Raw genomic sequence first — 14,245 nt, 5'->3', positions numbered from 1 at the left:
TTTTAAAACTAAATAAAGTTGCTCAATTATAGTGGTTTAAATAAAAGTAAAAACCGCAGTTATGTTGTCATTTAGAGTAGTAGGATACCACTGTCAATAAGTTCATGGTGTGTTTAAACGACATCCTGACGTTTTACACTCAATATTATTTTGTTAGTTTTGTGTTTTTATAGCCAGTGCAAGAATAACTGAATGAGTGGTGTGGACAAATAAATCCATAAGACCTTCTTTGTCATCACTCCCCCCAAAAAACGCCTTTCTTTGTCAGGGAAAACGGAGAACCCAAAGTCACATCATCGAATGTCCCACTCCGCTTAAACGCATCACTAATGACGCAGCGTGGTGGGCGGGACTTGGCAGGCAGTGTTGGTTAGCCCGGACACCGGGTAAACGGAGCTGTCAGAGCCGAACGGCAACGATGGCTGGGAACAAGTCCTACACTATAGTGGAATATTTCGGCGGAGATGACGGCTACCGCTGCGGCTACTGTAAGAACCAAACCGGGAACTTTTCTCACGGTAAGTGACTGATTGAAGAACCAACGAAACGAGGCTAATCAGGCTGGTCGGTGACCTAGCTTATGCTAACGATTTAGCGCCGTCTAGTTGCTGGGAAAGTGAACGGTGTTACGGTGTAAAGTGTGACCGTGTCAACTTGTGACTTTCAGCCGAACGTTTTTACCAGTTGATAATATTAAGCGTCCTTGCGAATTTCTTATTTGTCCTAATTGTAGTTAAAGATTAATCTGAGGAATATTTTTGACATTATCGTATATACGAAACTCAAACGAGTCTTTTTACGGACTTTATCAGTCTTTAATATCGGTAGTTCCTCGACATATTCGGCTGAAAGGCACCAGATACCACGGTCACTGTTTACACCGACACACTAGATCTGTAGTCTGCTAGCTAATTTTGAAACTATAATCCTAATGTCAACGAGTTTGAGTCACTTTAATTCGCCGTTTATTTACTGTATATAGGTGATTACACATTCGGCCTCACGTTAGTTAGCATTAGCCTGAGGTTATCTGAGGCTAGTCTCAGGTTATTATTAACTCTGGTCTTAGCCGTTAGCATCTTCCAGCCAGTTCTCCTTCATGGTTGTAAACAAACCCTGAATTTCTGACAATAATATTACTTTATATTATTGATAAAGCTTTATGCCGCTGATTTCTCTACCATAATAATAAAATAAAGCTGACTGTCCTGTTTTCAGCTCAGCTTTTCACGTATTACATCCTGTGTTAGCATCGAGCTAACTAGTAGTGAAGCAGACAGGATCAGAGCTCTTCTCTGCTCTTTAAATCCTCCTGTTGCATCAAGGGGTGCATAACTTTGTCAAAGTGTCATTGGTCCAGAAACCTGTTTAGAAATGGCATGCACACACCTGTTTGCTAAAGGTGACGTAAGTCAGGCTCAGTACAGGTGCATCTCAAAAAAACTGGAATATCATGCATAAGTTCATTCTTCCCCTGTGATTTAGTTTATTTATTTATTTATAAAGTTTATTTGTTAGGGACAATGCAAATTACATTGTAAAACTTCAGCCTGTTACAAACAAGCTAAAAGTAACTGATGTTACACATCTAGAGATTATAGCTATAGCTAGTTTCCATCTCCTGTCCCTAGTTAGGCGTTTAGAAAATGAAAAGGAAAGAAGGTAGAAGTAAAGATTTACATATAAATTGTGTAAAGACAGTTACAATTGATTAAAAGAGCAAAGTTAAAAGACAAAATAGTAAAATTTTACATCATAGTTACATAAAATTACAGCAAAACATAGAGTAGGCTATTTAAAAGTGCTCACATCTCTGATTTTGTTTGAGCCACTCTTTAACATTTTTGTTAAAAGTCTTTGTGTCTTGTGTCAATTTCATATCAGTCGGTAGTGCATTCCACATTTGAGAGCCTGGTATAGAAAATGCTGACTGCCCCAGGGAGGTCTTACGGTGGGCAATTTCACAGTTACCACTGGCTGAGCCCCTGGTGGTTCTGCCAACAGTTTGCCTTTTAAAAAGTTTACATAACATTTCTGGCGCTGAATTTTGTAAAAATTTAAAAACCAGTTTCAAAGAGGAGAATTTTATAAAATTATCAAAGCCAAGCAAATTATACTGCTTTAATGTGTGACAGTGGTGCCACCTCCTGGGTTTTTTAGCCATTATTTTTATTGTTAGGTTATACAAAGATGAAACAGGCTTAAACACGGTCAAGGAGGCTTGGCTCCACACTGTGACACAATAAGACGTGTGAAAAAATCATTACATGCATATACAGCTGTGCTGCTTTTATTGGTATATGGTGCCTTGTTAATTTGAAGCATTTGAGATTTCTTTTTACTGTCTTTGTGACCTGTTTGACATGTTTGTCAAATTTAAGTCTGGAATCAAGTTCAAGAAGTTAATCTTCTGTATATTTTAGATTCATCAATGATTACACTTTCTCTAAGTATTATAATATCATAGAACACCAATCAAAAATATGACTTATAATACAGAAATGCTGCACCTCTTGAAAAATCTGAATTGAAGCACTCAGTGTTTAGTTGGAGCTTCTTATGCATGAATTCCTGCATCTCCTGCGGGTTTTTATTTCAGAAAAAAGTTGTGTTTTCTTTTAATGTTAGAAAGCGGCTTGTTGCTGAAACTTTTTTACCTGTTTTAGATTATGGTGATCTGTTGTACATGCACGCCTCTGCACAGTGTCTCCATATGATTGATACAGTCTAGCATGCATCCTTGAGGTTCATTACAAACTGTAAAGCTCTGATTCACCATTGTCAGTTATACTCTTGGGTTGGATGGCCTGCTTTGGCAACCCAGAGGCTCATTCATTGGTACACCTTTATTTATAAGGCAATTCTTCATCTGCTTGCCCTCTATCTATGTGTTTTTATCATGCAGAGAAGTACTGGACAGTATTCTTTGCGTTCTCAGGACCTCTTTATGCTCTCTGTCCCAAATGCTTGGACAGAAATTGGGAAAAGGGCTTTTGGGTACTCTGCGCCCTCAGCCTGGAATCAGTTGCAGAATGACTTAAAGCTCAAGGAACTGGTGTCCTTAAATGTTTTTAAATCTAAAATGAAAGACATGGAACCAGATTCTTTAGGATGTCGATGTTTTAACTCGGCTGTTTGAACAATTGATTCCTGGATATGACTTATAGATGGTTTTAATCCAAAACATTGTGCTTTGTAAATTGTACTTTGTCAGTCTTTGTATTTCCGTCTGTCTTGGCCTGGTCTCCCTTGAAAAAGAGGTTTTTAATCTCAATGGGACCAACCTGGTTAAACAAAGGTTAAATAAATAAATAAATCTCTGCTTGTGTCAGTCTCTGGTCCTGCTGGACTGTTGTGGAGCCCAGGTTGCTCTGATAGCAGCCCTCAGCTGGTCTGGATTGTTGAGTCTGGTGTCTCTCATCTTCCTCCAGAGATCCTCTGCGGCCGTGGCTCTCAACTGGCGGGTCAGGACTAGAACCCGACCGATATGGGATTTTTGAGGCCGATGCCGGTACTGATATAGGGGGCTAAAAAAAGCCAATATCCGATATATCGGCTGATATCCGATATATTGGCCGATATATGAAATAAGAACATTGATATACAAAGGATATGTACTGTACATGAACACAAATGTGGACATGTAAATTTACAGTTGCATTTATCTTTGTTTGTTTATTTCACAAAGACACAACTTAGACGACAATAAAACGCTGTATAATAGTCTTTTATGTTGGCTGTGGACCATATTAGACAGGAAAATGATAAATGGAGAGCCATTTTTACATCGTTGTGGCGAATATGCACATAGAATATGTTTACAATGTGTTTCTGTATAACCCTGAGGAAGGCCACAAGCTTAAATGCGCCTGTTTTATAAAGTTGTTCCCTAAAGATCTACTATTAGTGAAACTTTCTGTGTCCACACTGGTAGAATATGTCACAGGAAAGATAAACACCATATGAATGCTTTTCTGGTTTGTGCTTTTCAAAGTAAAAGCCCGGTTTGGCATTTCTATAGAGAAACTCTGTTCACTTGTACAGAATGCTTTTATTTTGAAAAATTACCAACACACTTCCTCTGTACACTGAATCAAGTCACTTTTATAAGGGGGGTTTATTGAGGTAAAACTTATGAAGGAGGACAGGGCTTTGAGAGCAGGGAGATGTGGCTGACAGGCAGAAAACTCGCGCCCTGTGTGAAAGCCGCATTGGCAGGAACCGGAACTGACGCGCGGCTTGTGCGGCACACGCAAGCAGCAAAACAAGCCGAGTGAGTCCGACTGCAGCAGGGATTGGGCTGCCTGTGAGTGCTTAGGGACGTGGACGGCAGCCCCCGCTGCTCAGTGTGAAGAGCATGAACGATAAGTGCTTTCACGTCAAAGTCTCCAAAAGTCTCCAATATCACCAGAAAAAGTCGCTAGATTTGTTGCTAGTCGCTTTTTTAAAAAAGAGTCGCTAGAGGAGTCTGAAAACTCGCTAAATGTAGCGACAAAGTTGCTAAGTTGGCAACACTGAGTGGGGGAGAGCTGCTGCTGCTATCTGCATCTGATATGAGGGGGAGGAGGAGCCAGGTACTCGGGCTGAGTTCTGCACGGATAGACAGAGCGACAGGAGCAAAAAGAGAGAGAGGCAAAATCCCCACGTAGCAAAAAAAGTTTATCAGCTACATATTGGCTGATGTTGATTAATCTGTGAAACGCTATAATCGGCCTGATTAATCGGCCCGCCAATGAATCGGTCGGGCTCTAAATTGGCAAAAATTGACACATAATGATGGGGAAAGAGAGTATGTAAAAATGTTTCAGTTTTGTCCCTTTTCTTTTTTATATGAGGTGTTCTGGTCCAATAATGCTCCAAACTGCAACATGTTCAATTTAATAAACATGCGTAGTTGAAAACTTTTTTGAAACTTGGGTCGCGATCCGTCATAAGACAGACTGGTGGGTCCCAAGGCCAGACAAGTTGCGAACCACTGCTCTGTGGGGTTCAGGTCAGTGTTTTGCCTATTTTTTTGACTAATTGTTTTTGTTATAGTTTTCGTTAATAGCCTTTTTTCCCCTGATGAAAATGAGACAGTAACTAATAAAAACAAGTTCACATGGACAGAAACTAAAACGAAGTTAATTGACACTTTAGTCAACAAATAAAAACAAGACGAAAATGTCTGACAGAGACTTTATCCAATCAGACCTAATTTCGTCATGTAGAAAGTAGGGGCAGGTTAGGCATATATCCAATCACAGCTACTTTGGCTGTGTGGTGGCGGGGTAAAGGCCCATTTATGCTCAACGTTAAATATGGATACGGATATGGTTGGAGCCTTCTGTCGGTGCGCCGCATTCATTTCGTCTGTATTTCTGCACGTTTCCATACAGCTCACGGATATGGGCCAAACGGATCAGTACCACTGGAAACCGAGGGGGCAGTATTGCTGTCACTACCCAATATGTAGCTCTAGTGAGACACGAAGAAGAAATAACAACGGCATAACTTTTTCAGGAAAAGTTGCGAGTTGGTCAGAAACACTGCCTCCGTTTTTGTCTTTTATCGAAGAGGTACATTATCCATTCCTTCTCCACAGTCACCATGTTTGTTTTTGAGTTTGTTGTTGTCATAAACTTTTGACTCTGGGCTGTCCCCCTCTGGTGGATGTATTGGTGAACATCCATGCCAACGTAAAGGACGCATGGAAGTATGTGAGCAGTGACGGTAACATCGTTTGAAAAGGACGTATACATTTTCGTACGTAAAGGGAGTATAAATGGGACTTTAGTTGGGGAGAGATCCAACCAGCCGGCAAAATTTACAAGAGCTGTGAAAAAATATCGATACGGCAATATATCGCGATACTTTGACATCCGATACAATATCGATACTTCAACTCTTAATATCGATTTTTTGGTAAAAAATAAAAATTCATATTTTAGCTGAGTTATTAGTAAAATACGACTTGCTCACACGTTTGTGTGAGCACAAACAGCGAGTTAAAGAAAGGAAATACCGTTTGCAAGCTCGGTCTTGCTGCCGTGAAATATAGTGGGAACACCACCAACGTATTGTGTGATTATATATACATCATCTCTACATTTTTCTTAGTTAACTGTGTAGAATATCGCAATATATCACAATATTGTGATATCCTGATATATCGTGATACCATCGTATCATCATATCGTGACCCAAGTATTGTGATGCATATCGTATCGTGAGGTTCTTGCCAATACTCACCTCTAAAATTTACTGTAAATTTTGTCGACTAAAATGTTGGGAAGTTTCGTCAACTAAAACACTTTAGATGACTAAATTATGACTAAAACTAAAAGATATTTTTGGCAAAAGACTATAACTAAAACTAAATTAAAAAGTGCTGTCAAACACTGGTTCAGGTCGGACCAGTCGGCTGGCCAATCACAGTAGTACCAGGGTCAGTAAACCAGTTTCTGGTAGTTCTGGTTTCACTGTGGACAGGTGAAAAGGAATTCAGTGTCTCCATAAAGCTTCTCCTATTCAGTGTCTCCATAAAGCTTCTCAGCAGATAGAAGCATGAAGGGCTCTAAAAACTCCTGGTAGACGGCTGACAGCGTGGACTCAGGACTTGATAAAGACCAGTGGAACAATAGCAGCGGATGACATGGACCCAAAACCACTGACTGTGGAGACTGGACTTTATCATTGCATGGACCCCATAAACAAATAAAACTGCAGTGAAACTTGTGCCTAACGGTGAAAGGTTGTTTTTTTTTGGCTGCAGATGCAGCAGTAATGTGCTGTCAGGCTGTTTTTTCTGTAGTCCCCCCCCCCCCACACACACACACACACACTCTCTCTTCATTCACAGGCACCTAGGTTTCAGTGTCAGAAAGTGTACATTCTTCGACTTCTTTCCAATGCTGTTGTGGTTCACTACCAAAAAAACACCTGTGATCTGCCGGCTCACTGATAGATGTTTTTATTCATACGGAGAATGAAAAAATGCGATTATTTAGGTTCCTCATTTTTTCTGTTGTTCAACAAACAGCAAGAAATCACTCTATATATTAAAAAAGTACAACATTAGAAAAAATAAACTAGGGCTAAATTTAGAAAAAATATCTGTAATTACTGCAATTTTGGCTCACACAGCAAATTTGATATCAATTGCTTTATTGAAGGGGATGATCATTTTTCATATTATTCACATTTTGATGAAAAAAAACAAATGCATGCGTACGAAAAGTAAGATTTTCGTAAAAAAAAAATTAAAGGTTACTTGAAGGTTTGAAGGCTTTTTTGCCCATTTTGCCACCGTTTTGCCACTTTTAGGCCATTTTATGCCAACTGTAAATCATTTTTTTGTCACTTCTCACTCATTTTTTGCTACTTTCTGACCCGTTTCCTCCCCATTTTCACCCATTTTTGTTGCCTTTTGAGCATTTTTCCATGTTTAACTTATTGTTAAAGCTACTTCAAGCTGTTTTTGCCACTTTTCACCACTTAGATTATGGCTCTTGCAAAGGTATTTTTCAGCATTTTGGCTCTTTGGTTGAGCAGGGTTGAGTAACACTGGTATAAAGCATGAAAAAAGAAAACAAGGTTGTATCAAACTGATATTTTTAAACTTGTCTGGTTAAAGAAATATTGCACTGTCTGCAATTTGAAAATTACAGCATGCCATATTGCGATTTAATCTAATTTGCGATTAATTGCCCAGCCCTATGCACAACGTTCTATAAATCTAAATTATTCTGGGTTTTGGCGTACGTGCAATTTCAGTGTGGATTCTACACTCTAGGGACGGGTGGCAATGTGGTAATGTTGTATCCCGGTTATTAAAATAAAGCCATGGTATTGCTTTGATTAACATCATGAAGAAGGTGCTGCATAATGAGTGCACAATGAGACGCTGATGATGTTGTCTGTGGTTCAGGATTGGCCCCACACTAAGAACACCAGACTTAAAGTCCATACCCTGGACCCGTCTGTGGTGGTGATCCACTGACTCCAGTCTCAGTCCAGTCCTTGTGAAACTCCTCTAAGTTCTTGTATCTGCTTTGTTTGACAATCCTCTGAAGGCTGAGCCCATCCCTGTTGGTTGGTCTCCTTTTCTTACCACTTTTCCCTTCAGTCAGCTTTCATGAATCTGCTCTGATGCAGACTCTGAGAACAGCCTGGCCTTTCAGCAGGGACTTCCTGTGGCTTACCCTCTGTGTGGAGGGTGTCAGTGATTGTTTTCTGCGCTATAGTCCAGTCAGCAGTCTTCCCCATGGTTGTGGTTGTGTACTGAACCAGAGTGAGAGAATGAAGGCTCAGGAAAGCTTTGCAGACTGGAATTTTCCACAAAATTCAAATATTTAGAGATAATGGATATTTGATATTTGTGAGCTGTAAGCTGAAATCATCAATATTAAAACTAAAAGTCTTGGAATATTTCATTTTGTAATGATGAATGTAAATTATATGGAAGTTTAACATCTTGAATGAATCAGAAAAAAATCATATTCTGTTTTGTTAGACGCTCCTGTTTGTGTTTTGTATTTGTGGGCAATGGCAGGTGTTTTTGATAAATTTATCTCATTAACCCGATAATAGAAGCCTTTCTTTTTATCGGCATAAGGATTTCATAGATTTGATACTTCTAACCCCAGTTTTAAAAGGAACCCTACATGATCAGAAAAGTTCATCTTGTTGGATAGATATTTGCATCTCTCATATACATAATGAACTAAAAAACTCACAACATATCTGCATTTTGAGTCATTTGAGGTCATAAATTCACCAGGAAACCGCCATGTTTTGGTCCCGTTTGGTCCGCGCTGGCGCTGTGACATCACAGTTCCGTGGTGATCCTATGCAGTAACCTGTTTCAGACTGGCAGCCAGTGTTAGGGCTGCATCTCAGAAACACAGCACATCTCACGCAGGGAAAATTCAAAAATTAGAGGTCTCTTCTATATTATATTTGCACCACGAGCAGTTATCTGTTCATCTAGACAGGAAAATGATCAATACAGAGCCATGTTTACCTTGTTGTAGCAAACATGTACGTCCACATGGGTAGAAAATGTTTGAAATCTGTTTCTTGATGAACCAGATGAAGGCCACGAGCTAAAATGCATCTGTTTAATTAAGTTGTTCTCCCAACTTCTCTTCTTTATGAGGCTTTCTGTTTCCACACGGTTCAGGTAAAGATAAACACAATATGAAAGGACTTCTGGTTTGCGCCTTTCAAAGTAAAAGTCCGCTTTAGCATTTCTTTGAAGAAACTCCATTCTATGTACATAATACTTTTATTTTGAAAAGCTCCCGGCACACTTCCACTATACACTCAATATAGTCATTTGACGGAGGTTTACTGAGGTAAAACTTAGGAGGAATGACAGAACTTTGACAGCAGGGAGACAAAAACAACACGCAGCACTCATGTCAGCAACAGCTACAAGCAGGAACACCGTCTGAAAAACGGTTACTGCTTAGCAATGGAGAGGAGCGCTGTGGAACTGTGACGTCATACTCCTTGACGCAGATGAAAACATGGCGGTCTCCTGGTGAGTTTATGAGCTGAAATGTACTTAAAATGAGATATGTGGGGTAGTTAGTGAGTTTTTTAGTTTAATATACATTTGAGACGTACAAATATCTGTCCAACAAGACGAACTTGTCTGATCATGCAGGGTTCCTTTTAAAAAAGCTGGGGCGCTGTGTAACTATAAATAAAAACAGAGTACGGTGATTTGCGAATTTTTTTATTCACAAAAGAACACAAACCACATATCAGATGTTGAAACTGAGACATTTTACCATTTTATGAAAAATATAAGCTCAAATTGAATCTGATGGCAGCAACAGATCTCAAAAAAGTAGGGACAGGGCAAAAGAAGGCTGAAAAAAGTAAGTTGTACTAAAGAAAACCACCAGGAGGAGCGTCATCCAACCATGCATCCATCCATCCATCCATCCATCTATCCATCCATCCATGCATCCGTCTAACCGCCCGTCCGTCCGTCCGTCCATCCACGCATCCATCCATCCATCCAGCTGTCTGTCTGTCCGTCTGTCCATCCGTCCATCCACGCATCCATCCATCCATGCATCCGTCTAACCGCCCGTCCCTCCATCCATCATCCATCTATCCATCCATCCATCCAACCAACCAACCATCCATCAGTCTATCCATCCATCCATCCATCCATCCATCCATCCATCCATCTATCCATCCATCCATCCATCCAACCAATCAACCATCTATCCAACCATCCATCCATGCGTCCATCCATCCAACCTTCTCTCTGTCCGTCCGTCTGTCCATCCGGCCATCCATCCATCCAACCAACAACCAACCAACCAACCATCCATCCATCATCCATCCATCCGTCCATCCATCTGTCCATTCTTCATCCAGCTATCCATCCAACCAACAATCCATGCATCTATTCATCCATCCATCTATCCTTCATCCAAACATCCATCCAACAAACCATCTGTCCGTCCCTCTGTCCATCCAACCAACCAACTAACCAACCATCCAATTGACCAGACAGCCATCCATCCATCCATCCATGTATCCAACCAACCATCCATCAGTCTGTCCGTCCGTTCGTCCGTCCGTCCATTTATCCAACCAACCATCCATCCGTCGGTTTGTCTGTCAGTCCATCCATCCATCCATCCATTCATCCATCCATCCATCCAACCAACCAACCAACCAACCAACCAACCATCCATCCATCCTTCATCCATCCCACCAACCCACCAAGCAACGGTCCGTTCGTCCATCCATCTAACTGTCCGTCCATCCATCTATCCAACCAACCAACTAACCTGGCTGAACCTAAAACATGTCAGGACGTGGTTGTAGATTTAACCCCCTTGATCCTATCCAATCAATCTCCTACTTTTCCGTTGCTCTTCTTTGAGCTCCTGCCAGATATCTGAGCTCCTCACCCTATCTCTGAGGCCGAGCCCAGACATCCTACTGAGGAAACCTCATTTCACTCGCTTAGGGTCATACTTTTATGATCAATAGTATTGAACAGGAATTAAAGCCTGGGTCCTCCGAGGTTGCCGTAGCTGCATTTTTAGCCATCCTGTTTTGATGCAGAGCTATAAAAAAGCCATGAGCGAAGATGGGAAGGGATTTTCTGTGTGGGACGGATTGGTGTCATTAAGAGGAGGTGAGTAGGGGCGAGACAGGTTGACTATAATTAGTGTTTACACCACTTCCTGAAGCAGCCAGGAAGCTGCAGACGGGAGCTGTCCACTTCACTAAGTTGAGAGTTAATCTGGATGTGTTACATCATGTGGGCATGCTGGATTCAGGGAAGACTGAGTAAATCTCTGAGGTGTTTAAAGGAAATGTGCAATTCTGTTGATCCTGGGCTAAAAAATCCATTCGACCTGCAAACACCAATAGAGAAATAAACTCAGGGGCTGTTCAGGGAATTTATTATCACAAATTAACAATGCATTCTGGGCATTCACATACCAAGTAACTGCACTTTTGCACATGCATCCATACTGTGCATTAACAGTACATCTCCCGTGACTACCTGATACTTATTTGTCAGGGTGCAGATAGTGCTTAGGTCGCTCTCCATGAATGCAGACGGCGAGCTCAAGTCCAGCCTGTGGCTCCCTTCTCACACCTCTTCCCTGTTCTCTTGTGCCTGTTTCCAACTATCCACTGTCCTTCTTTCTAAATAAAGGCATAAAAAGCCCCAAAATAAATCTGCCCTCCCTCTTATTTTAACAATAGCCAACCTCATTTCTGTGGCTCTCTTACTGTAGCTTGGCATCCCTACATGCTCTGCAGTGAAGATGCTGATAAGGATGAATGAGGACCGATTAGCCACAAGATAAGAGGCTAGCGGTGCCTCTTTAACAGCTTTTCTCCCTCATGTCGTTTTAAACATGCTTTTAAAGGACATGAGGATATCCTATTTAGCTAATCAATCGTACCAGCTAGATTAGAATGACGATTCAATATGAGAAGTTACAAGGAAGTCATGCTGTGTGTCCTTCATGGATGAGCTGGTTCTGACCACTTTTGTAAAGTTTTCTTAAACATAAAAAACCCAGAATGGTACCAGATTAAGAGCCAATTGGAAGCACAAGACCAGCTCTTATAACTGAGCTGAGATAAATGATCCAGATCTCCAAAATGAGCTACCATTCCCATCACTCTGATTGAGGCTGGATTGACATGCCTCTGTTTTCTCCCTCAGAATACAGCTGATCATGTCAGTTAAAGGGGACATATTATGCAAAAGTACACATTTTCAGGCTTTTCTAACAAGACAGTGTGCCCCTGGCCTGTCTACAATCCCCTCAAGTACCAGAAAAATCCATTCCCTTCCCCCCTCTCTTTCTCCAGCTTTCAGAAAATGTGTGCTGAAACAAGCTGTTTTCAGATTTTCCCCTCATGATGTCAGCATGCAGCTGAGAGGAGGATCACGAGAGCCACAACCATTAAGCCACATCCATTTCCTGACAGGGGCGTGGTCGGGCTGGAGTCTAACAGCTCAGTAACATTTAAAGCCACAGACACAGAAACAGCTTGTTCTGAAACAGAGGGGTTTATAGACATTCAAAAATCCAATACTGGAGTGTTTTTTCAACAACAGACTTCACAGGCATGTTTTGGGGACCTCTGAGACCGATATAAACTTGTCTTAAAAGGGTAAAATATGTCCCCTTTAACCCTTTACCTACTGAGCCGGCGCGGGTGTCCAGAGTATTATTACTGTAACTCTGTAAAAGTTTGTCCGATCAGAAAAATTCCAACGGTGTTGGAAAGCTGAGAATTGTGGGCGTGCGCACATATATGGTTCATCATGGTACTCGCAACCATATGACGTGGGCATTCATAGCAAAACACCAGAAGTATCACAAGACCGCTACACAGTTTCTCAACACTGTAACTCCTCGAGAGTTTGCTCAATCTAAAATATTCCAACGCTGACAGAGAGCTGAGAATCTGTGCTTTCCGGCAATATATGATGTGTGGTATATACAGTGCTTAACAAATTTATTAGACCACCCTAACCCTAACCAAAGTAAAGTTTATGCCACAGCTGCCCTAAATTAACAGCATTGGTAATTACCAAATTAATTTTTATGTTTCTGCAATGGTTAATGCACCAATATGTAGAAGCTCTTTAACCCAAATGATATTTTTAATGCTGAAACATAATTATTATTGTTATCCATGAATATTCAAATTTACTGATTTACAAAAAAAACTGAAAAAATAGTAAAGCACATTAATATTTCTTGATTAATATGTCAAATTATAGTTACTTACTTGCATTCCTGAACAGAAAAATGAGTTTTAGTGGTTGAATGTTATGCTTGATTCATTTCTGACTTCTCAGAGAAGCCCAGTGAGCCGGCTCAAATTTGGGTGAATTCAGTTTGAAATTCCTCATTCCTGTTCAAAATGATAAAACATGGAGAGCTGACTGAAAATGAAAGAGTCATTAAAGCACTTCATGATGCTGGATGGTCTCTGAGACAAACATGACAGGTGGTCTAATACATTTGTTAAGAACTGTATATTACGGTAATGTCCAACAGCACCGCGAAAACGGCAGCTTTGGCAGAAGACGAGTGAGAAAGGAGAGTGAAGGAAGAGAGTAAAAGGAGAGCGAGTGAGAGTGGTGTTTTGTTTTCAAAAAATAGAGTTAGATATTGGCATTTGTGCGTGTCTGTCATGTGCAATAACAATATGTTACTGAGAATGTTGAGAATGCATTTTTCCACCTTTATTTGCACTAATTTTCACCTATGTATATAGTTATCTTTTGCACTGTGTTTTGCACACCCAGAGTCCTAGACTGAAAAAATGACTGCTGATTGTTCTAAACATGTATAGGTTCACATTTCAAATGTCAAATCAAAACTTCATGAGCAATAACAACATTTCTTCTGATAAAAGCCATGAAAAACAAATCTGTTTTTGTGTTTTTCTTCTTTTAAACTGCTGACAATTCCATATAATGTGCAATAATCATTAACCAGATGTTGAAAAGTCAAGTTCAAGTACTTGTGGGAAAGGGGACCAAAGCTCTCAGACTTAGGGCATTTCTTGACTATTTTACAGCCAGAATAACAAAAGATGTCCAAATCGCCATTATTAGACTCAGTAGGTAAAGGGTTAATGGGGGAAGGTCTTTAACACATTCCAGTATGCATTGTGCCAACCAATCCAAGCTGGATTAAGACCCCCCAGACCACCTCTGTATGCAGTCTGAGCTGCTGGATATCAA

The 14,245-nt window shown here is 40.6% G+C and overlaps 1 protein-coding gene across 4 annotated transcripts in view; it reads left to right on the top strand.

Moving 5' to 3' along the window:
- Positions 1-380: 380 nt before the first annotated feature.
- LOC121510693 (arginyl-tRNA--protein transferase 1) overlaps positions 381-14,245 on the top strand; it is a 143,636-nt gene continuing 129,771 nt past the window's right edge. For all 4 annotated transcript variants that reach the window (XM_041788863.1, XM_041788862.1, XM_041788861.1 and 1 more), the window contains exon 1: positions 381-518. In XM_041788863.1, coding sequence (XP_041644797.1) covers positions 419-518 — 100 coding nt within the window. In that variant the 5' untranslated portion in view covers positions 381-418. The remainder of the gene's footprint in view (positions 519-14,245) is intronic.

The sequence above is a fragment of the Cheilinus undulatus genome, linkage group 6, assembly GCF_018320785.1.
Source record: "Cheilinus undulatus linkage group 6, ASM1832078v1, whole genome shotgun sequence".
Lineage (NCBI taxonomy): Eukaryota > Metazoa > Chordata > Actinopteri > Labriformes > Labridae > Cheilinus > Cheilinus undulatus.
The sequence above is the reverse complement of the archived record's forward strand: the minus strand, read 5'-3'. Positions and strand labels throughout refer to the sequence as shown.